Below are 21,282 nucleotides of genomic sequence, written 5' to 3'. Positions count from 1 at the left end.
TTAACTCCATGCAATTGTGTCTTTTGCACTTATTGAAAGGTCACAGGAAGTAAAAAAAATAAAAGCAGTTTTGAGTTCATTTCTTGACTTTTCCCTTAACCGTTGGTTGTTGTTTCAATCATGGATATGTAATATTATGTAAAGATACATTGGAGGAAGTCCAGAAATAATCATTTGTTCTCAAAAGTCATTTCATTCTGTAAGCCTTTTTGGTTTAATTTGTTTTAAAGTTTTTGTGAAAACCTTTCATATTTCCTGAAGCAATCATATTAAACCCAATATCTATATGATGTCAAATAACAGAATAAATCATTTTGAAATTGCTCGAATTAAAACCAAACCGGATTAAGGAAGAACTCAATACTGCAGTGAAGAAAAGCAAACGATGTGGATGCAAGGACAGAGAAGTAAGCATTTGCAAATCGTTGATTAAAACTTGACTCATTACTGTTCAACAAGTTCTAGAGAAATCTCAGGATAATCAGAGCAAACAGGATTGACCTGAGATCATTTTAAAACCATATCAAATCTGTAATGCAAAAGAAAGAGTGGAAAGCTTCTTGTAGCCTATGCTTTCAAAAGTCAACATAAAATGTGTCTCAGCATGTGTTTGTTCCCCTGTTTCTGCGCACCAACTTTAAGGTAGCCTACGTATAAGTTAGAAGAAGTTTGATAAAGAAGTTATATTGTTGAAGTTTTCCATGTCAGCAATTGAATAAATTAGTGGTGCCTGATAATTATCGGTCCGATATTAGGAATTATGACGTCATCCCGATAAACCCGATACAAGTATTAATAGTCCCGATAATATACAATATATGTTTTGGGTAAAAAAAAAAGAAAACAAATACTGCGGTGTGGGTGGATTGGGATGAGGGGCGCTTGTTTTTCACTCGGCTTCTCCCGTTTTGCCAGTACTGTGTGTTAGGAAAAGGGAAGTTTTTCACAAATCCAGCGCTCCCTAACTCATGCCTGGCTGTGACGTAAATGGTGTGCGGCCGTGAAACCAGGACCCTAAACAAACATGTCGTCGGCAGTATGGGACTATTTCAAAGTTTCAAGCTTTGTTTTGTTCATAGTAGTAATGCTCATGTCATTTGCTCACTACTAGTCTTTTTTTTTTACCACCAGGTGTGCAAAAACTACAGGTGTACATTTAATATATATTATATTATTATCGGTTATCGGTATCGGTCTTGAGAAGCAGGAAGGTATCGGTTTCAAAAAAACAATATCGTGCATCCCTAGTATAAATGCAGACCTTCACCACTCTAGCAAGATGGATGCATTTTGGTTCCATTAATGAGAACATCTCTGTTTGACAAAGGGTGTCAAGCTGTCCAAAGAAACACAATGACACTGATTGGGTTTGAGCAGGTTTATTACATCTCTCTTGTATCCTTCTTTGCAGGGCTGTTGTACAGAGGGACTTAAAGCAATCACAAACACAAACTCTAATCAGTGAGTTTAGCTCCAGAGAATGAACCACTTCCACCAACTCCGACAGCAGCTATCAGAGATCTGTAGGACGGTGCATCGGGTAAATAAAGTCACTGACACAACTTTAACTCACTCTAAACTTACTTAACATCTTCTACAAATATTAGCAACAAACCAATCCCTGTTTTACTGAAATGTGATTGGAGGAAATATCAGTTAATTCATCTTTACATATAAGAAAAGCTAAGTGCAGATTTCTTTAAACTGAAACTCAAGCAGAAAAAGCCTCTTTTTTTGCAAAGCCAAGCTCACATGATATACAGCCTTTTTTTGTTATCTACATCTAATGAATATCTTCTCTGACCGCAGGACAAAGAGCTCTAAGGGTACAATATACATCTCTGAGGTTCAACTGAGTCGTTGGCTAAAGCAGGACTTAGAGAGTCAGTGCGGTGGATTCAGGTTTATTTCCCAGGTGTGTTTATGTGCAGGGTTTCTGGTGATGAGTCCAGAACATTCTCCTGTCAGCAGGCAGCGCAGGTTTGGGACTTTATTTGACCATACTGTTGAAAAACAAAGAGAAGGAGATTAGACATCGTCTGTGACTCTTTTTATATTATCATATCGTCCTATATTTGCACATTTGTTCATTTTAACGACATGCTATTCATTCATTTCCATGCTGAATAAAGTCAGAGAGTAATCAGGAATTGAGGACAAGAACTATTTTTTAAATGTTGTTGGTCAGTGTTAATGTTTTTTTTGTCTTTGGAAACAAAATCATTAAGATAATTAGCTGAAAGAGATAACAAGATTAAGCTTTTCATCAAAAACAATTAAATCCAAATGGTCAAATAATTTAATTAGGTAAAGGTAGCGCAGGGAGAACTAGTGTACGTTAGATATTGTGGCGTAAAAACAGTAAGTCTAAAAACTATGGTTATCAAAGTCACCTCTCCTTTTATGCTGCAAAACCAGGAGTAACACACTCAAATTAAATAGATAATACACACCACACAACCTCATGCTATAAATCTACTCTAAAATGATAAGTTAAACTAAGGAAATGGCTCCTACAGTACTCTGTGGTCGTTTCCATTATGTAGAACATTTGAAATTCTAGCTGCTCTACAAACAATATGGTCGGTAAGCTTGGGTTTATGTGGCAGTGCAATGGACAAGAACATGAACAAGGAAGTAACAAGGAAACACACATGCTTAAAGAAATGGGATAGTGGTGGTCTAATGGATAGTGGTTCAAATCCCACCTGGAACACCACCACTAGTGTGCCCTTGAGTAAGGCGCTTAGCCCTCAGTTACTCCAGGGAGAATGCCCCTGTAATTGGTAATTGTAAGTTGCTTTGGATAAAAGCGTCAGCTAAAAGAAATGTAATGTAAATGTCGTTTTTGGATATTATACACTAAATGTGCTGGACACTCACACGCTGCTCTCCCTGTAGCGGTCCAGAGCCTCCTGGGCCACGACCTCGGAGAACTTGGGGTCGCTCCAGGGAATGTCCCCCGGCACGCTGACGTTCATGGCCGGAGCGTCGAAGAGCTGCACGGACACGCTCGTTTCTGCCGGCTTCTGCTTCTCTTCAGCGTCACTGCCCGTCGTCACCTGCAGGGAGAGGTAAGAGGATCAAATCCACTGGGTGAAATGTGGACAGCAATGAATCGATAAAGAAGTGTTTGCAGTGGAAAGGTATTGAAGTAGAAATGGTTATAATGAGATAGAGAGCTTTTGCAGACCATTCACATGCAAACAAACCTATTTAACTACAGGAAAGGGAGAACCCCAAAAAGCTCTTTAATGCCAACCAAAAGAGAAAACTGTCAATTTAAAAACACTTAAAAACTCCTGAATTAACCACACAAAAACATTCAAATACAATAATTGTCGTCTTGAGATATCATGTTTTCAGATTTCTTTCTCCTAAAATGAATTACATCTCTTTATACATTTTCTGTAGCAGCTTTTTAGAAATGTCATATATTGTTGATTGAGGAGAGACTTCATCACACATATGGAGTTTTGCCACAGGTGTACGTACCGTCTGAACCTGGAAGACGTCGGTGATGTTGGCCAGAGAGGACACCCAGCCGAACTCTCTGTTGAGCATGTCGAGGACGGAGGAGGTGTTGAGCATCTTCTCCTCGAACCTCTTCAGGAGGAGGTTGTACTGCTGAGTGAACCGCTCGGCCAGGGCCAGCGCCTCCTCCAGCTCCGCCTTCAAAGGGCCTTCCAGAGGCTTCCTCCCGGAGCAGTCTGCGGAGGAAACATCATCAAGACGCACGAGTAAGGGTAGAAAAAACACTTATCTGATTACACCGGGATAATAAGGACATTTACTTTTATTAAGTGCAGGGTTTTTGGCAATTCAGTCCAAGACTATATGGCCTATCTCAGGGGTTCCCAAACTTTTCAGCCCGCGACCCCCAAAATAACAGTGCTAGAGACTGGCGACCCCCTGTCGACGGGGGGGGGTGCTAGTGAATTCATTTCCGAAAAAAAAAAAAAAAAAATAGAGAAACACTGCGCTAGTGGATTGTCAAAGAAAAAAAATTCTATGCAAACGTTATTATTAATAAAAATTAAAAAAAAAAAATTATAAAAAATATTTATCAAATATTTTTTTATTTTTTTTATTTTCCATTTTTATTTTGTAATCATCTCGCGACCCCCGCTTTGGGAACCCGTGGCCTATCTGACCAAAGACCTTTACTGTGGTGTATTTTTAGGGGATGTTTTTGACGACAGTGGACAGAAATCACTTATTTTGAGCTTAACACTTGATTATATCTCAAAAGACTGACATCAAGCACTGTTAGAAAGATGAAATGCTATATCTCACCCATCTGCTGGATGTCTTTGCACTTCTGACACTCTTCTCTGAACTTGATGCAGCCGGCTGAGTTGCGGCGGATCTCCCTGCAGGTCATCGAGCCTTCGCCAAAAGGTTTTGTGATGACCACGTCCTCGTTCAGGCTGCCGTCTGCAACAAGACACAAAAGCACAGTTTAAAAAAAAATATCATCACAATCAAATGTTCGTTTTAAATACATGTTTGATTAAAAACTAAGTGAAAAACCCTGCAAAATCCATTTTCAATATCCAACTTGATATTATATTTTTGCATTATCACTTGTCCCATGATACGACACAAATGTGCATATATGCAGACTTTGACGTTTGTATACCCAATAATTGCATTTTAATGGTTAAACGGTTACCTTTTGACTTAGACACATTTCTGTTTTTTCCACAATGCAATAACAGTTTGCAAACAGGTGGCCTGCCTTTTTAATCAACTTGTTTTTTTCATACTACTTTAAAAACGAATCTACCTCACTGCTTAATGTGTTCATTTTGACCTGGGCTTTATAGATGATAGACTAAATGCTATGAACAGACCTAACCTAAAACGACTGATCTGACTGAGGGCTTCTACAGTTCAGATGTGTTTATGTCAGAGCTGTACCCAGGGTTTATACACTTTTTCACCAATGACTTTCAATGACTTCTCCATGACCTTTACCTAATTTTCCATGACCAAAAAAATTACTCTTTCTCAGCGGTACCACTTAAAATTATTTATTTTAACATGGGACAGGAAAATAAGTTCTGTTGTGCCTATCTAAAACAAATCAAATAGTTGGCTTACCAGCTTCTAAAGCAACGCTAAAGCAACTAAAATCTCTCACCAGCAAAATACCTCGACAGTTAAATGCCATTTTACGTTTCATTACTATACAATACGATATTTATTACCATTATAGTATTACTATTTCGGCGATTAGACAAAACATAAATTATATTTGATGCAACTTTAGTTAAATTTCCATGACTTTTCCAAAACTTTGGGAAAAACATTATTTTCCATAACTTTTCCAGGGCCTGGAATTAGCATTTTGAATTTCCATGACTTTCCAGGTTTTGAATGACCGTAAGAACCGTGTGTACCTTCACTGGGAGCTGTGTCTGAGTCCATGTCCACCATGGAGCCCATAGAGCTGAAGATGTTTCTGCTCATGCCAATCATCGGGGAGAACAAATCCTGGAAGCCGTGGAACGGATCTCTGAAGAGCGAGCGAATGCTTCTGCTCCGACGAGTGAACGGTCCCAGGAAATCAGAGAAAAAGAACGATGGAGGGTTGAAGTGCAGATGGTCAGCCACCTGAGAAACAACAACAACAACAACAACAACACAGAGACACCGCCCGTCAATGCCTTTGATTCAAGATCCATTATCAGTGTTGGGAAAATACTGAATGTCCTCTTCCAACATGAGAGCAACATGATAACAAAGGTATCCCAACTGTAGCTGTGAACATGACAGGATGTCTGATTACCTAGAAGAGCATCAGGACTGTTTGAGGCATATGATAGCTGTGTGATTAACATGATGCTTCAGCCTCTATGGAGAGAGACATATGACAAGCATGATCATTTCTGACGTGGAGCTAATCTGAAGTAAACATTGAATAGTGCTTTCTATTCCTCCATCTTGTGACTGTGTAACTCCCTCTCTTGGATATCAGCATGTGAAGGACATTGTTCAGGAACTAGTTGATGCTCTGTATGCAGTGTTGGGCAAGTTACTTCCAAAATGTAATATATTACATATTACTTATTACTCTCTTTTGAAAGTAATAAGTTACATTACAATATTACTGTCTCTGAAATGTAATGAGTTACACTACTTTAGTTACTTTTTAGTTACTTTCACCAAAATAACCGCAAAAGAATAGCTAGGTATTTTAAATGCTAAAATGTAGTTTAGTGCAGCTCATTATGCATCCAGTGAAGGGCAATGTGGTATAGCATAACAACTGTGTAGGCCCTTAAGGCTACTAACAACTTGTATTACAGGGCTTAGTTGAATACTCGATTCTGATTGTAAATTCTTAACATGTGACACGTTGTTAATACAGCAGTAGCCTACAGACCGCTGTCAAGGACTATAATGAAGGTTAACATATTGTAAATCAGGGCAAATATGATTTAAACCATGCTAATGGTTTGAAATGGCAAACATTGAAAGGCAAAAGTATTATTAAAACCATGTAGCCTACTACATCATCACCTTGCTCCCATCATATACGCTGGGAAGAGAATATTTACTGCTCTTGAAAACTGGTATCACATCATCATGTGAGGTTGACTTTGTGACCTGGAGAAAATTTCAGCTGCAACATCAGCTCGTTTATAATAAGCTTGGGATATGAGATATTTTTGTAGCCATTCGTGGTGAAGGCATCTGTGCTATTGTATGCATTATTTTTGACCCAACATTTGTACAGGCATGTCAGAATATGGTACTATTTTCACATGAATATTCTAGCCATAGTCTATTTTTATACCACAAGCTGCAAAATGACCGCCTTACCCCACTGTACAGGCGGGTAGTTGTTTCGATATACCTGGCACCTGCGGGCCGCAGAGGGGCGGCGTAGTTTCGGGCGACGAAGACTGCTGCTCCGGGCCCGGCGAGTCAGGCGACTACTCAAGCCAGTGACGAGTGATTATTATTATTTTTAAGTATTCAGAAAAAGTCCGAATTTTGAGAAAAAAAAATTGAGACAGAATTTTTTTGATAAAGTTGGAATTTTAGGATTTTGGGAAAAAGTCGGAATTTTTTGAAAAAGTCAGAATTTTCAGAAAAAGTCAGAATTTTCAGAAAAAAGTCAGTATTTTCAGAAAAAGTCAGAATTTTCAGAAAAAAGTCAGAATTTTCAGTATTGTGTACATAACAGGATGTATGATTACTTAGAATAACTGGTATCCCTCCATCTTGTGATTGTGTAACTCCCTCTCTTGGATATCAGCATGTGAAGGACACTGTTCAGGAACTAGTTGATGCTCTGTATGTGATGACTACTTCCATTCTGGAGACGATCAGAAATACATGGATCCTGAGATTGAAGCTCAAGCCGGAGACAAGTGATTGTTAACATTTTTAAGAATTTAGAAAGAGTCAGAGTTTTTGGAAAAAGTCAGACTTTTAGGAAAAAGTCAGATTTTTTAGATTTTGAGAAAAAGTCCGAATTTTTTGATTTTGAGAAAAAGTCTTTTTTTTTGAAAAAGTCAGAAATTGTGAGATTTTTTGAAAAAATACAACGTTTTCAGAAAAAACTCAGTATTGTGTACATGACAGGATGTATGATTACTTAGAATCCATCTTGTGACTGTGTAACTCCCTCTTGGATATCAGCATGTGAAGGACACTGTTCAGGAACTAGTTGATGCTCTGTGTGTGACGACTACTTCCATTCTGGAGACGATCACAGATACATGGATCCTGATAGTGAAGCCCAAACTGGTGACGAGTGATCTTTTTCTAACAATTCACCTCACAATTCTACTGTTTGAGCTTTTACATATATCTCTGTGTCCCGTGTTTATATCCGCCTTACCTTCATGCTGTTTGAAAAGATGCTGTTGACACCGTGGGCCATCTCGGAGTATTTCTCCTCCAGGTTGGTGAACTCTTGGCTCTGCCGCTGTCCCTCCTGCTGCAGCACGTCCATGTTCTCCCCGTTGATCCAGATGGAGAAGGGGGACGTTCTGTTCAGCACCCCCTCCAGCTGCAAGCAAAGAGTCATTCTGTATATTTCATATCTGTATAAAAGATGTATTTGTTAAGCTTATCAGGAGAGAGAAGAGAGGGAGAGACTTGAGTTGGGTTTGAGTTTTTTTTGTGTTTTCTTTGGACGTTCCTGCTCCTGATACCAATATATGTGGCATTACAGTCACTTCCTATAATGAACCAGCAATAGGGATTCATTCTCCAAGCAGTGTTTACAATTAAACTCCATTATGTCCTTAAATAATGGCCTATTATCAAAGCTCTGTATATCTTATCTTATCTTATGTATCATGTTCATACAAATACTCAACTTTTACTGTGATATCCTGTTTCAATAGTTACTTTATCACACTTTATGTTTGCTGTATTATTATTTAAATGTGTATTCTGCGTTATATTTATTTTGACCTTGTGTGAATCCTGTTTCTCATTCTGAGCCTGTTGCTGCCATAAACGCCTGAATTTCCCCAAGGGGATAAATAAAGTTCCATCTAATCTTATCTCTTAGTATGAGTACATGTATTTGTAATGTTCTGGTCCTACCTGGCGCCCCACCAGTCCAGACCCACTGCTGCAGGTACGAGAGTAGTATTTGACGCAGGTGTTCTTCAGGCAGGGCTTGCACTCCTCCCACAGAGCCCTCATGGTGTCGTTACAGACCTCCTCCTCCTGCTCCAGCTTGGCCTCCATTTCCTGAGCCGAGCGCATCGCCTCCTGAGGGCAGACAGAAACACACATTTAAAGGTCACCAATTATGCAAAATCCACATGTTCATATCTTTTATACATCAACATGTGTCCCCTCTGTGGAAAGAGACTCTAAAAGTTTCAGGAACAAAGATTCTCTCTCTTTTTGTCCTGATCCATTTCTATAAAAACCTGTCTGAAAATGAGCTGATCAGATTTCGGCCACTTTATGATGTCATAACGATGTTTTGGCTTGTGTAACCATTAGCCAATCAGCAACCAAGGTAACCCCCCCCCCACCCCCACGTGTTCTTTTTAACCAAATCTCTCTCAGAGGGGCGTGGGGAGGGGCTCCTAGTTTTCATCTAAAGTAACAGACAGAGAATCAGCACTTTGGAAACAGGGCTGAAACAGAGGGGATTATGGGTAATGCTGCAATGATCTGTTTGCTGTTTCTAGCCAATCAGAGACATGTTCTGTATACATCTGAGACCTGTAATATATTAAGAAAAACAGTATAATAGCGACCTTTAACAGGCAAGCTCTTATTTTGGCGGGATCCCTGTTACTTATTGTTTATCATTAGTTATCGTTGCATAAGGTTTTTCTACAGATCAATTTGGATGTATGTATCAAATAAAATAATTAAATACATTTAGCTTTGATATGGAATAATGATGAGCTGTTTCTACCTCTTTTAGGTCCTTGGTCTTCTCCAGGGCGTCCAAAAACTTCTGATGCTCCTCTGAAGATGTCTGCATCACGCTCTTCATCTCCTTCACTCCGTTCACGGCGGTCTCGATCTGTTTATCCAGAAACTTCTCCCCCTGGATGGAGATCTCTGTAAAGAAGAAAGAAAAGGGAATGTATCTCATATCCACTGCAGGTGAGGGTTCCTGTAACAGACTTCTGCATTTCTGCCCTCTTTGACCAAACTGATTATGTCATGTATTCAGTAATTCATTTGTTGGTTAACATTTATTTATATTTAATATAATTCAATAAGCTTTAACTTCTTGCTGGGCGCCTGAAACTGCCACATCCCCACATATTCAAAACACATGAATATAATACACGGGGCAAATGTCTTTCCTTTTCTGGGACCACTTCAAACTAAATTACAATGCATTTGTTTTCTCTATTAATGTCTAGCTATTGAAATACTGTAACTTTAGTGTCAAATGGCCAGGGTTTTAGACTTTTGCTTCTGAAATATATTGCAGGTAACGGGTATTATAAAATGTGAAATCCCAACCGTTTTTAAAGAAAGAAAAAACATGTAATACTTTTTTTTTTGAACTTTTTTTTTTTGTGACCAACTTTTTTTTTTTTTTTTTGCCCTCACAAAAGGGACTTATACAGATACAAATGATAAAGACAATACAAAAAGAAAAGACAAAGAAATAAAAAAATAAAAAATATAGGGAATCCCTTTCCCATGCCATCCCGTCCCTCCCCCTTCCCACCCATCTTGCCATTTCACAGAAAATCCTACCTGAGTTCATCTATCTATTATATTATATATATTATTTATATTATAGCATAACAATTTATCCACATAAAATACATTCATACCTTTTTTCCCACATAACATTTCATAACATACATAACATTTGAATTGCGATTAGCTCCTAATAATCTACAATTTATTGAAGTTTCCTGATGCCTTTGTAGAGAAACTTACGGTTAAGATCTTCTTTTGATGGAGGAACAAGACAGTTGACTGAAGCCAGAATTAAAGCCACCACGGCGAGGATCTTGGACCCCTTCTTCTTCATCATCATCATCATCATTAACATCCTCTCTGACTCTCACAGGGCCAGCAGGCAATGATGAGACAAAAAACTGGAAAGACATGAGCATACAGATTCAGTTTCATCTCCTGACTGCTGTAATGTTGTTGTAAAGTCCCTCCATCTCCACTAGAGGGCGACACGCGCTGCGGGAGAAACCGGAGCCCTACGCAGGAGATAATGACCATCGTTGCTCAGCAGTTTTCCCCCATTACACAGCAAAACCTAAAATAACCGCAGTGATCAATACTGATAAATAATTCAAACTGATCCCTGATGAATGCATCGTTTTTCTTGCAGGGTGTTCCTTTCACTAAAGCAAGGTCATTATCAATCCGCTGACCTCAGATCAGTGTTTCCTGTGCCTTTGGTCAACTGTGTATTATATAAAGAACAGCAGGAGCTTTTTCCTGTTTACCCAATGTTCCTCTGTGGTTGGTCAGCTGCCAGTACAGACAGTTTGAACAGACAGACACATTTTTTCCACTTACAAACACATAGAAAGAAAGTAATCAGGCAGATGGACCGGCCTTATCTCGGCGAGGCTTTCCCCAAGCAGTTTAAATCTGCTTTCTGTTGTTTATTCCTGCAGCAGGGCCTAATCCTCCCTTTTCCCTTAAATACATGGTGATCTAAATCCACCAATCAATCAGTCCAACTACGTAGACACCTTGACATTACCAAATCAGATAATTATGAGCAGAAAGATGCTAAAAAACACCTTCTCGTCACCCTGCTAACCCTGAGAGATCATGAGCAAGTCCTTTATACATAGTGATTCTGTCCATTTGGTGAAAAAAACACTTCAGATCGGAGCTTAGAGGGGTGCAGTGAAAAGTAAATGGTTGTGTATCTGAATTCAATGTTTTTATAAAATGTCAAAAATGAAATATCTCAAATTCTTATGTAAACGTATTGATCAGGCTCCTCCCCTCCTCAGTGATGTGTGTGCAGTGCGTGCTCGCCCACTATTAACCGTTTCTATGGAAACAAGTAAAAAGTACAGCATGTTATTTTACATCATATTTGGGATAAATCAGTCCCCAAAAAGTGACGTGTTAACATACAGTTTCTGCACTTTTTCAATCTTATTCCACTTTGTTCAAGATATTTCTATGGCTGCTGCATTAAATATAATTTAAATATTTAATACGCAGATAATCTAAATTTCAGCTGACTTATTTAGTATCTTATGGATTGTGTCGCCTTGTAGATAAATCTAGTTTACAATTATAATTATTAAAAGGCTGATACATTCAGTAGTGTCGATGTACATTCTCTAATTCAATGTGCTTTTAATGTGCAGTGAGAAATGAAAAAGACGCCCACCTCTCTAGGGCCTAAAAAAACTCAAATGTCCTACTTTCTCCATATGAGCTCATCTGTTCACGATGTTAACACGTACAGTGCAGCAAACTGCGGCGGCTTGCACAATGAGGTCATTATTCATGCCACAATAAGCCTCTCGCTTTAATTACCAGTTACTGGAAGGTTAGTAAACAGGGGAAGACTGGGACCGGTGAGACCTTTTTTTAATGAGAAAAAAGCAGAATGAGTCAATCTTGACGTGCAAGGAGAGAGGAAAGAATGAGCAACGCATGAGGAAAACACCGAGCCTGAGAGAGCTAGACACAGAGGGAAAGGTTAACGGGGAGTAAGTCAAACATATAAAAAGGAGAAGGAGAGAAAGGAGAAATAATTTACAAGGCGGAGGTGGAGGGACATTATTTGCTGAATAGCAGCTGCAGGGATCCTGGTTACACAACTGAAAGAAAGCAAACCCAGCGACCGTCCAGATGTTGCCAGAAAGGCCTTCCAGAAAGTTCTGTTTCAGCTTTGTGGAGTAAAATACAGTAAAAGTGTTTGTGTCAACAACTATTTTAATCTAAAACCGATATTATTACACATATGGTAATAGTATATTACTATTATCTTATCAACTTTGCATTTTTATTATTATAGTAAATACTATATATCATGCTTTTCTCTTCCATTTCTATTCTGCATGCAGCACTTAATGGCATTGTTATACTACTATATAGTCCGTCACACATATTGCATTATGTATATCACTACATGCTATCCTATGAAGCTGAAACAATTTATTGATTTGTTGCCTAAAATAGATTGAAAATGATCTGTTAAATATTATCTTTCTTGAGCTTTAATGCCCTAAAATATCTCTTAGTAGCCTTTATACATCCGCTGATATCTGCAGGAGATGCTTGTTTTCACTTTTGATGAATCCCCCTTCTGCTTCTGTCTTATTCTCTCTATTGGAAACTCAAACCTACACGGACAGCTCTCTCAATAGCAGAATACGAAGGACGAATGAATCTAATCTGGATCATCAGGGCTGCTTCTACAACAAATGGGACACTGGCACATGTGACCTCATTTTGGCCTCATTTCAGGTGTTTGGGGATTTGAGTAGCCAACGCATACACCTGTCATGTGGTTATGGAGGAATGAAGGTCAGTTCTAAACTACAATACGCACAATACCTTTTTATTTTTAGAACTGTTGATATTACAAATAGTTATTCTAGGCATATATGCACATTGGAGGAAAAATATGTCTGCCAGAAATGTATTTTTCTTTCAACAGTTCATTAACAAAAAGCATGTTAGCGTTCCTATTTCACTGTTATATTGGTGCTCGGTTTGCCCAGTTTAAAGTGCATTAAAGAAAAACAACATGATGTCATCTACCCTAATCCAGTTGTTTTGATCCAAAGATCGAGGTCACACCCATGAGTAAGCTATACAAAGCAGCACTCCCCTTGTCAGACATTAAAAACAACAACTAAAATAACCACATTTAAAAGAAATGCAAGATATATAATATACAGCCGAATCAAAGTTAGAGATGTTGACATGTCCTGAGCTAAACTGGGAAATATGTTGCACTCTATTCTATTTTCATTTAGCATAATAACACTTTTATCACGACTTGCATTAAATATATTTTCTAAAAGCATCACCAAGCTGCAGATTCTCTACAAAATAAAAGCCCCTCTGACTCACCTCTGTTTGTTTCCTGAGACTCCAGACCGTCTGAAGCTGCGTCGGTCTCTCTGCTGCTGGTTTTTATACCCGCGGATAACTGCGAAGGTGCAGACACGTGACTCATGCTGCACGGCACCGCTACTGTCAAGCTACAGTAAAATAAAAACCCACTTCCGCCATTGCCCTTCAAAATAAAAGGCTATCATGAAAATGTCTTTCAAAGTTTGGGGAAAACGCAGTCATGGTTAAGTATTCAGTTCCCTACTTAGGTATAATTACTAAAACCACACTGTAAAACCCATAAAAAACTAAAAATGTGGCTTTTCTAGGTCGTCATACTGGCTCACTTCTAACGGTTTACTGCCAACAGTTTACTGCTAACGGTTAAAAGCTAACAGCTTAATGCTAATGGGACTATGGTGTTAGCTGCTAGCGGCTAAATGCTAAGGGTTAGCTTTTAATATAAAACGTGCTTTCCATGTTTTTTTTCATTCAGAGAGGGGATGGTATCTCGTCAAAAAGAAGTTTAAATTATATCAAGCACCTTTCTGAGAGGATTAACAAAGTAGAAAACAGAAGGGACAATGTTGTGAAGTTTGGCAAACATAGGCAAATGGACCAAATTAACGGCTAAGCAAATTGATGAGAACATGTATTCAACCGGATTATCACCTGTGTGGTTAATGTTGAAAACGTACTACTGTTATGTCACATTGTGTATTTCGGTTTTCGCATTCGTTCAAGTAAGTTGTTTACCTGCCATTTACCACCTGGAAACACCACTGCATAATTCCTGAATACGTTTTATGTTGTGAGAAAATATTTATCTTGACTTTCATCAATGATGCATATTATAGCTATCTGTTATTAGAAATGTCACTATGATTAATGGCTATTTATGTGTACCACTGAATAATTACCTTGTTCCCTCTACCATTTGTAAACAGCATTGTGATTTTATTTTGAAATCTGAATGCGTTTAATTTGTGTTATTGTGTATAACTTGACCTGGCCTGATCCTAAGGATTTGACCAGAATATTTGTAATTTACTGGCAGCAGCGCTCAGAGACAAACAGTTGATTCATCCTGACTGTGACTCAACATTTACCAGCTCCCCTTCCACCTTTTCACAGACAAACATGTGACCTTAAACCAAAGTTACATGCACAATTCATAACACGGTTTCCATATTGGCATCAAATCTTTAGCAAAGCCTTTAAATGTGTATTCAATAAATGTGCATATGCATACTTGCATATCTTAAAATGTAAAGGAAATGGAAACAGGAAACATAGATGCAATGCAGCCATCATTATTGTTATGGGTGGCATCTGAGCTTTAACTGCTTTCTCAGTGCTTAGTTGTGAACATGTAGTTATCGGTACTAAAACAATGCAACAAAAATATAGACACAACAATCCTAGAGGCAGTGTGTTAGTAATGCAATCTCACCTCAAAACTGCAAAAATGACTCTGAAACCAGTCGTTATTGCTACTAAAGTATCTTCAAACAAAACGTCAATCTTTTAATCCTGATAAACAACAAGAGAGGACTGTGTTACTTAGAGGTGATGGATGTTCCAGTAAGTCACACACACACACACACACACACACACACACACACACACACACACACACACACACACACACACACACACACACACACACACACACACACACACACACACACACACACACACACACACACACACACACACACACACACACACACACACACACACACACACACACACACACACACACACACACACACACACTGTCAGCAGCAGTTATCTCTCTGCAGAGATGTTTACAGTGTATTATAATACATCTTGTGATATTTGATAAGTTTAAACATGACCCTGTGACAAAGGCTCAGGAATCTGCTGGTACTTTAACTAATAAATAGTTTATTTTGGACACTGTCGGACTCAAAATTGTCACAGAAAAACAACTACGTGCAACAGCTGATTGTAACACTAGGTGGCAGGAACTCCATTCTTATACAGTACATTCTCAACACTGAATACATACAGTACTAGACTGTGTATTGTTTGAGGAGTGTTATGTCTTTCCTTTTATACACAGTATTTATAACACATTTCTGAGATTAAAGTGGACCTATCATGCTATATTTGAATAATATAGTGTAGGACCATACCTATATAAGGCATATTTATACATTTTATTTTTTCAAAATACCAAACAGATCATGCATTTTAGCCATTCCTCATTTCGCTCAATTTAACACTGTCTTTGCATGGGCTGAATCTGTGAGAACAGCACCATCTACAGGCCTGGCATATGTACTGCAGCGTCTCCAGCGCTTTCCAACGGCAATGTCCGTGGCTGTCTCCTCCTGATTGGTGGAGTTGGCCCAATAGCCGTAGCGCCACTTCTGTGACGTCACAGAAGTGTTCAACTCTGGATCAGTCTGTATCAGATCTGTTGCAGCCCCTTTTTAAGAGATTTGGGTATGGAGGAAAATAGAGAGGGTTGTGTTTTCTGACACTTGGTGAGTTCCCTGGAACACCGGGGACACATATTCATGTATACAAGACGTACAAAAGTGCATTTTGCATGATAGGTCACCTTTAAGTTTAAATGTAAAAATAATATTCAATATATTATCCCTTTTTCGTTTTTTTAACACACATTTAGGGATTCACTTTGAGCCTTTTGAGAAAGCATCCCACTGGATCTAAAATAAATCAACAGGAGTGACCAAAACATCAGTGTGAAAAGACAGAGTAGAGAGAGAATACTGGACTTCTAGTTAAATGTGAGTGGGACAAAGTGAAAAACTGTCCTCTACACTCGGCTGGCCCCCATGTGTGAATTCCAGCCATTCGGGACACAGCAGCCCCCATTAAACAGCAGCCAGGGTGATGGCGTAACTGCAGCTTTAGTTGATTGAATCTATGAAACAAAGTTTATATCCATTGAAAACCATGCATGCACAAGTGAAAGACATTGTTTAAATCACAGTGATCACGTTTGGGGGAGTGGGACAAACCAGATTCCAACTGTAAAAGTGTTCCTGTATATCACTGTGTTCCTGTTTTCCCACACTGTTTTCCCTCACTTGCGGTATTTTTTTTTTGGTGACTAATTTGTTTCACCACGTACTCCGGATTGGAGCTTCATCGAACAAAGATGGATGTGTTGTTGCAAAAGATCAAATTGTTGTCAGACATGCAGTGCAGAAGATGGGATTCTTGGAGCATCTTGCAGTGTTTACCCTTTACTCCCTTGCACACGCACAGATGGTCCTCAACGCATACATGCATACAGAGATAACTCAAATCTGCTATATTTAGCTTTTTCACTTATTTTGAGGCCTTGGCTCTACAGGATGTTTCTGATAAACAATTCTGGATAACACATTTTGTTTTGCCCAACAAGTTAGGACAATGATTGTCAAAGAGCCTCATCCGGACAACATACCAAAACAAATTTGGTTTTGGCATTTGTTTTAACGCAAATGTGGAACAAAGGGGATTTCCAGTTAATCCTGGTGCTAGTAGAGATTTTGTTGAGTGTGACTCATTAAGTTCCCTGCACTTCTAATCGCATTAAAGGTCAGTGAATAAAACACGTTCATCTACGTGCGCGTAAGGTGCATGCAAGTTCTTCTGAGATGTCTTTTTAAATCAAATAATATGTCATACCTAAAATGTTTGCCCTTTACTTGCATTGCCTTAGTTTTTCAAATGTTCCAAACAGCATCCTCTTTGCTTAAAGAAGCAACGGGGGTTTGGGGAATGTGGGGTCAATTTGAAGAAACTGAAGCATAACAATCATTGTTTTTAGATCTTACAAGACTCAAGTCTTTAAAAGTCAACTGCAAATAACCCCAACATTTGGTCTTTTGTAAAAAAAAAACATCAGCTGTCTTTACTCTTTCTTTTACTTCCTGGTATTTTACTGGCTCAAGTCTTGTTTGAGTTGGAGTACTCGATCGATTTTTCGCAGTTTACTCCAACATTGGCTGGCTCATGTTGGTTAGTATTTAAAAATATATAAGTATGCATGAGAACCAGACAGTTTATTCCGAACAAACTTTTTTGTCAAGAAATGGCACCTACATGTCCCACAATGCATCTTGACTTTAACTGTTCAGTTGGAGATGAAGTTGTGTGTAATGCTAGTAGTATAAAAATGGCGAAGAGATGAGAAGCAGGATATAGGTATGTTAAACTTACTTATTTTGATTCCACATCTCCTTTTATCACTTGTAATGTTCAGACATAACTGACATTCAATTATTCAAACTTCACATGGCTCTAAAAGCTAAAAAAATGTGCTTAAAAACCCCACTCTCCAAGTCGTAGCTGTCTAGTTAGTTAACATCTCTGGCTCTCACACTACAACTTATGTGAGAACATTTTACACATTTTGACAAAAACAACCTTTGTTACATTTGTTACCAGCTTATGTAAGTTAGATGTTTCCATCACACAGGCCAACGGTGCACATGTGGAGATAAAACGTACTGGCCTCGAGGTTTGTTTACTTTGTGTTGTTCAGTGTAAAAAGTTTACCAGCTGTAGATCCTGTGTGACTAAACTAATGATCTGTTACATGACCCTTTGAATTCTTCTGTTTTGCTCCACTTTGTGTGTGTGTGTGTGTGTGCGTGTGTGTGTGTGTGTGTGTGTGTCTGTCTGTCTGTCTGTCTGTCTGTCTGTCTGTCTGTCTGTCTGTCTGTCTGTCTGTCTGTCTGTCTGTCTGTCTGTCTGTCTGTCTGTCTGTCTGTGTGTGTGTGTGTGTGTGTGTGTGTGTGTGTGTGTGTGTGTGTCTGTGTGTGTCTGTGTGTGTGTGTGCCAAGCTGCTCCACTGTTACATTGGCCACCAAGTGAAACCCATGTAGCTCTGCAGCCAATACTGGATCAGTGGCATGGATTTCAACATCTTTATATACACGCAGAGGGCTCTGAACGAGCTGCTCCGCTGGCTTCCAACACAAAACATAATTATCAGCAGGCTTACTTGGTCCCATTGGTGGTAGTGAACGACCCGTGGCTAACAGATGAACTTCAAACATTTGGACGACTCTGGTATCAATTTCGGGGAAATGGTGTTTCTGGGTAGATGCATGGGTACGAGTGTGTTGGAATGTGCATGATTTAGAAACTTCACATTCTGGTGGCTTCAAGATCAAAGTCCTGCTGACTGATGTTGGTCATTAAATTACCTCATAAGATCCTCATTTGTTCAAACCGAGCATCAAAAGCTAAAATAACTTGTCAAGAAAAAGACGGGATGGAAAAAGGGGCTTCAAAGGCATGCAGGGATGTAGAAGTAATCAGCAAAAGGGCGTTATGCACTAAGATATAATGCAGAATAATTTGACTTTTTGGGCTGGAAAGTGTTTATCTAAATAGCTTTTATTTATTGTGTGACCATTAGTTGTTGTGGGTGTGTGGGATTTCAGCCTTTGCAGACCATTTACAAGCAAACAAACCTCTATAACACACTACAGGAAAGGAAAAACCCTAAAAGCATACTAGGGCCACTTTAAGTCAATAAATGAAAATGTATTTCTACACTGGTATTGCTACTTTTCCTCAAGTTATGACCTGAGAGCCACCTCTGCTGATGTCTGTGCAAAAATACACAGTGGTTTTCAAATTTTTTGGATGAGTATGAATCTAATAACCCACTAGAATAATACACACATCTTCCCTTTTTTGCAGAGGCAGGAGAAGAAATTAAAGAGGTGAGAATCAGCGGTGCCAGACAGCCACTGGAGCCGCCTCGTCAGCTGGAAGGCCGGATGTGTGTGTCGGTGAGATTATTACACCTGCTGTTAAGTCTCACACACGCATAGTGGAGGTTAGCGTGAGCAAGCTGAGAAGACTGCGATCCGCTGCCAGATAGGGATTATAGCTTTGACGTGTGTTTGTTTGTAGGAGTGTGTGTAGGTGTAGGTGTGTGTTCAGAGAAACTGTTTTTCTGTCTCACAGGCCAAGGCCATGCACTGAAGTTGCTCTCACACCACAATGTTAAAACATTTGTTAGCAATTATTCTTAGCCACAAACTGACTTTCAAAAACACATGGACCCTCCCTCCCTCCCTCCCTTCTGTTTTTCACCCTGTCCCCTTTCCAGTCCCTCCTTCCCTCCCTCATTTTCCAGTTCCTTTGTTCCCCCTCCCATCTCTCTCTCTCTCCCTTTCTTACCACCCTTCTTCTTTCTCGTCCTCCCCTCATGCTCCATTTCCTCCCTCTCTCTCTCACATGGTTTCTGTCTGAGGAGGTTTAGTTTCCTCAGGCTCTGGATGGGAGAGGGATGATGCCAGAAAGCTGCAGGCAGACACACATGTTCAAAACTTAAGAGGAGCTTTGGGCAGTTTCCTTCTGCACTAATAGATTCAAAAGAATATATGAAATAATCTACAAATCAGGCTGCAGAGGTGACTCTTTTTTGTTGGCCATACGGAATAACACTCAATGTGGCAGAATCCTCAGGTGTCTGCTTGTTGTTCACCAGTTTTCAAACATGTGGAAGTAAGACTTTTCGGGACTTTTGGGCGTTCTTCTTTCTTTGGAAAACTGGAAAACCTTTCACGAATGAGTTTGCTGGCACCTCAAAGGTACATTGCTGGCTGCCTTTGTTGTTCCTGGACACTTGCTTTGTGGAAAACAAGGTGAAGGGGACTGCAATATCACCACCATCACTTTGAGCATCAGAACCACAAGTTGTTTAAAAAGGATTCTTGAGAGAGGAATCATGAAAGGTAAAGTCATTTCTGTGATTTCTTTCTTGAGCACCTACACATTCTATCTTCTTAGTCAATTGGTGCAGAATACATCTTAATGATACCAGGGTGCATTTTCCAGTGTGAAGAATACATTTAAATGTAGACAGGGACAGACCCTGGCATTGTGGCATGCAGGCAGGCACCTGCACACGGCACCAGCGCTTACATATGCTTCTCATCTGTTCTGAAACCTGGCAGCGTGGATCCTGAGAAAGACCAGAGTTTGTTATTCTTGGATGTGAGGCTTTGATCAGTCAGCTTTAAATCTCTAAATGTGTGTGCGTGCACACCACAGCCCCGTTTCATAAAACATAAAATGTCCTATAGCTCTGCCAATCTACCACAGATTGACTTAATATCCCGCTTTAAGGAGAAGGAGTGAAAACATAACATTTAAATTTGAGCTTTCTCATAACATGGCATGAAAGGGGAGCTGTCCAGGCTTTGAAGAGGGCCGGGGCTGGTACACGGTTCTCAGACGTACAGTAGGAGAAGTGAAAGGCTGACAGAAATGGGAGGATACGGTGGGGCAGGAATAAATCCCACATGTGGGCAGCAGCTTCAAAAGATGCTGACATATTCATTACTAACAGAAGTCTGCATATAATTGACTTTTCCTGTATTTATTTTTGTTGATAAGTGAAATCTTACTATATTCTTCCCATTTTAAAAACTTGGAGCTGCCTCTTTCATTGGGTTTAGTTTTGATGACATTCCAGTTTCTGTGGTGGCTCTGTTTTATGGACCTTAATGCTATAAAGCTAAGCTCACACCCAAACAGCAATTATTCAATCATATCTAAGCAATTAAAACAGTTTTATTTACACTGCAGCAACACCAGCCTGCATTTCTCATGTAATGTTACATGTGAAAACACATGCTGAACAGACTCTGATGAGTCTACCACCGTTACAGCGGAACATCAGTGATTATGTGTTACAATGGCGTCAGCAACCAGAAAATGACACCAGTAATGACAAACAGATGAGAATGCTAC

General features: G+C 39.3%; 2 protein-coding genes across 2 annotated transcripts in view; one reads left to right on the top strand and one right to left on the bottom strand.

Moving 5' to 3' along the window:
* Nucleotides 1-1,363: 1,363 nt before the first annotated feature.
* clu (clusterin) lies at nt 1,364-13,677 on the bottom strand. Its single transcript, XM_079645055.1, has 10 exons — nt 13,537-13,677; nt 10,402-10,562; nt 9,410-9,558; nt 8,575-8,745; nt 7,859-8,029; nt 5,406-5,619; nt 4,297-4,437; nt 3,496-3,710; nt 2,884-3,062; nt 1,364-2,003 (listed from the first exon to the last, which is right to left on the bottom strand). The coding sequence occupies exons 2-10, from the start codon at nt 10,514-10,516 to the stop codon at nt 1,991-1,993; spliced, it is 1,368 nt and encodes a 455-aa protein (XP_079501181.1). The 5' UTR covers nt 10,517-10,562; nt 13,537-13,677; the 3' UTR covers nt 1,364-1,990.
* Nucleotides 13,678-19,758: 6,081 nt separating this feature from the next.
* The window catches only part of scara3 (scavenger receptor class A, member 3), a 16,725-nt gene continuing 15,201 nt past the window's right edge, over nt 19,759-21,282 (top strand). The window contains exon 1 of the mRNA XM_079644117.1: nt 19,759-20,261. Coding sequence (XP_079500243.1) covers nt 20,255-20,261 — 7 coding nt within the window. The 5' untranslated portion in view covers nt 19,759-20,254. The remainder of the gene's footprint in view (nt 20,262-21,282) is intronic.

This window comes from Notothenia rossii (genome assembly GCF_949606895.1).
Source record: "Notothenia rossii genome assembly, chromosome: 8".
NCBI classification, from domain to species: domain Eukaryota; kingdom Metazoa; phylum Chordata; class Actinopteri; order Perciformes; family Nototheniidae; genus Notothenia; species Notothenia rossii.
Note: the sequence above shows the minus strand (reverse complement) of the source record. Positions and strands in the feature narration are given on the sequence as shown.

Coding starts and splice junctions, on each gene's coding strand:
- clu (XM_079645055.1), bottom strand. CDS start 10,516: ATGTTAATGATGATGATGATGATGAAGAAGAAGGGGTCCAAGATCCTC. Junction 5,620..7,858: donor TCTTTTCAAACAGCATGAAG/GTAAGGCGGATA, acceptor GTTGTTTCTCAG/GTGGCTGACCATCTGCACTT. Junction 3,711..4,296: donor CAAAGACATCCAGCAGATGG/GTGAGATATAGC, acceptor TTTCCTCCGCAG/ACTGCTCCGGGAGGAAGCCT.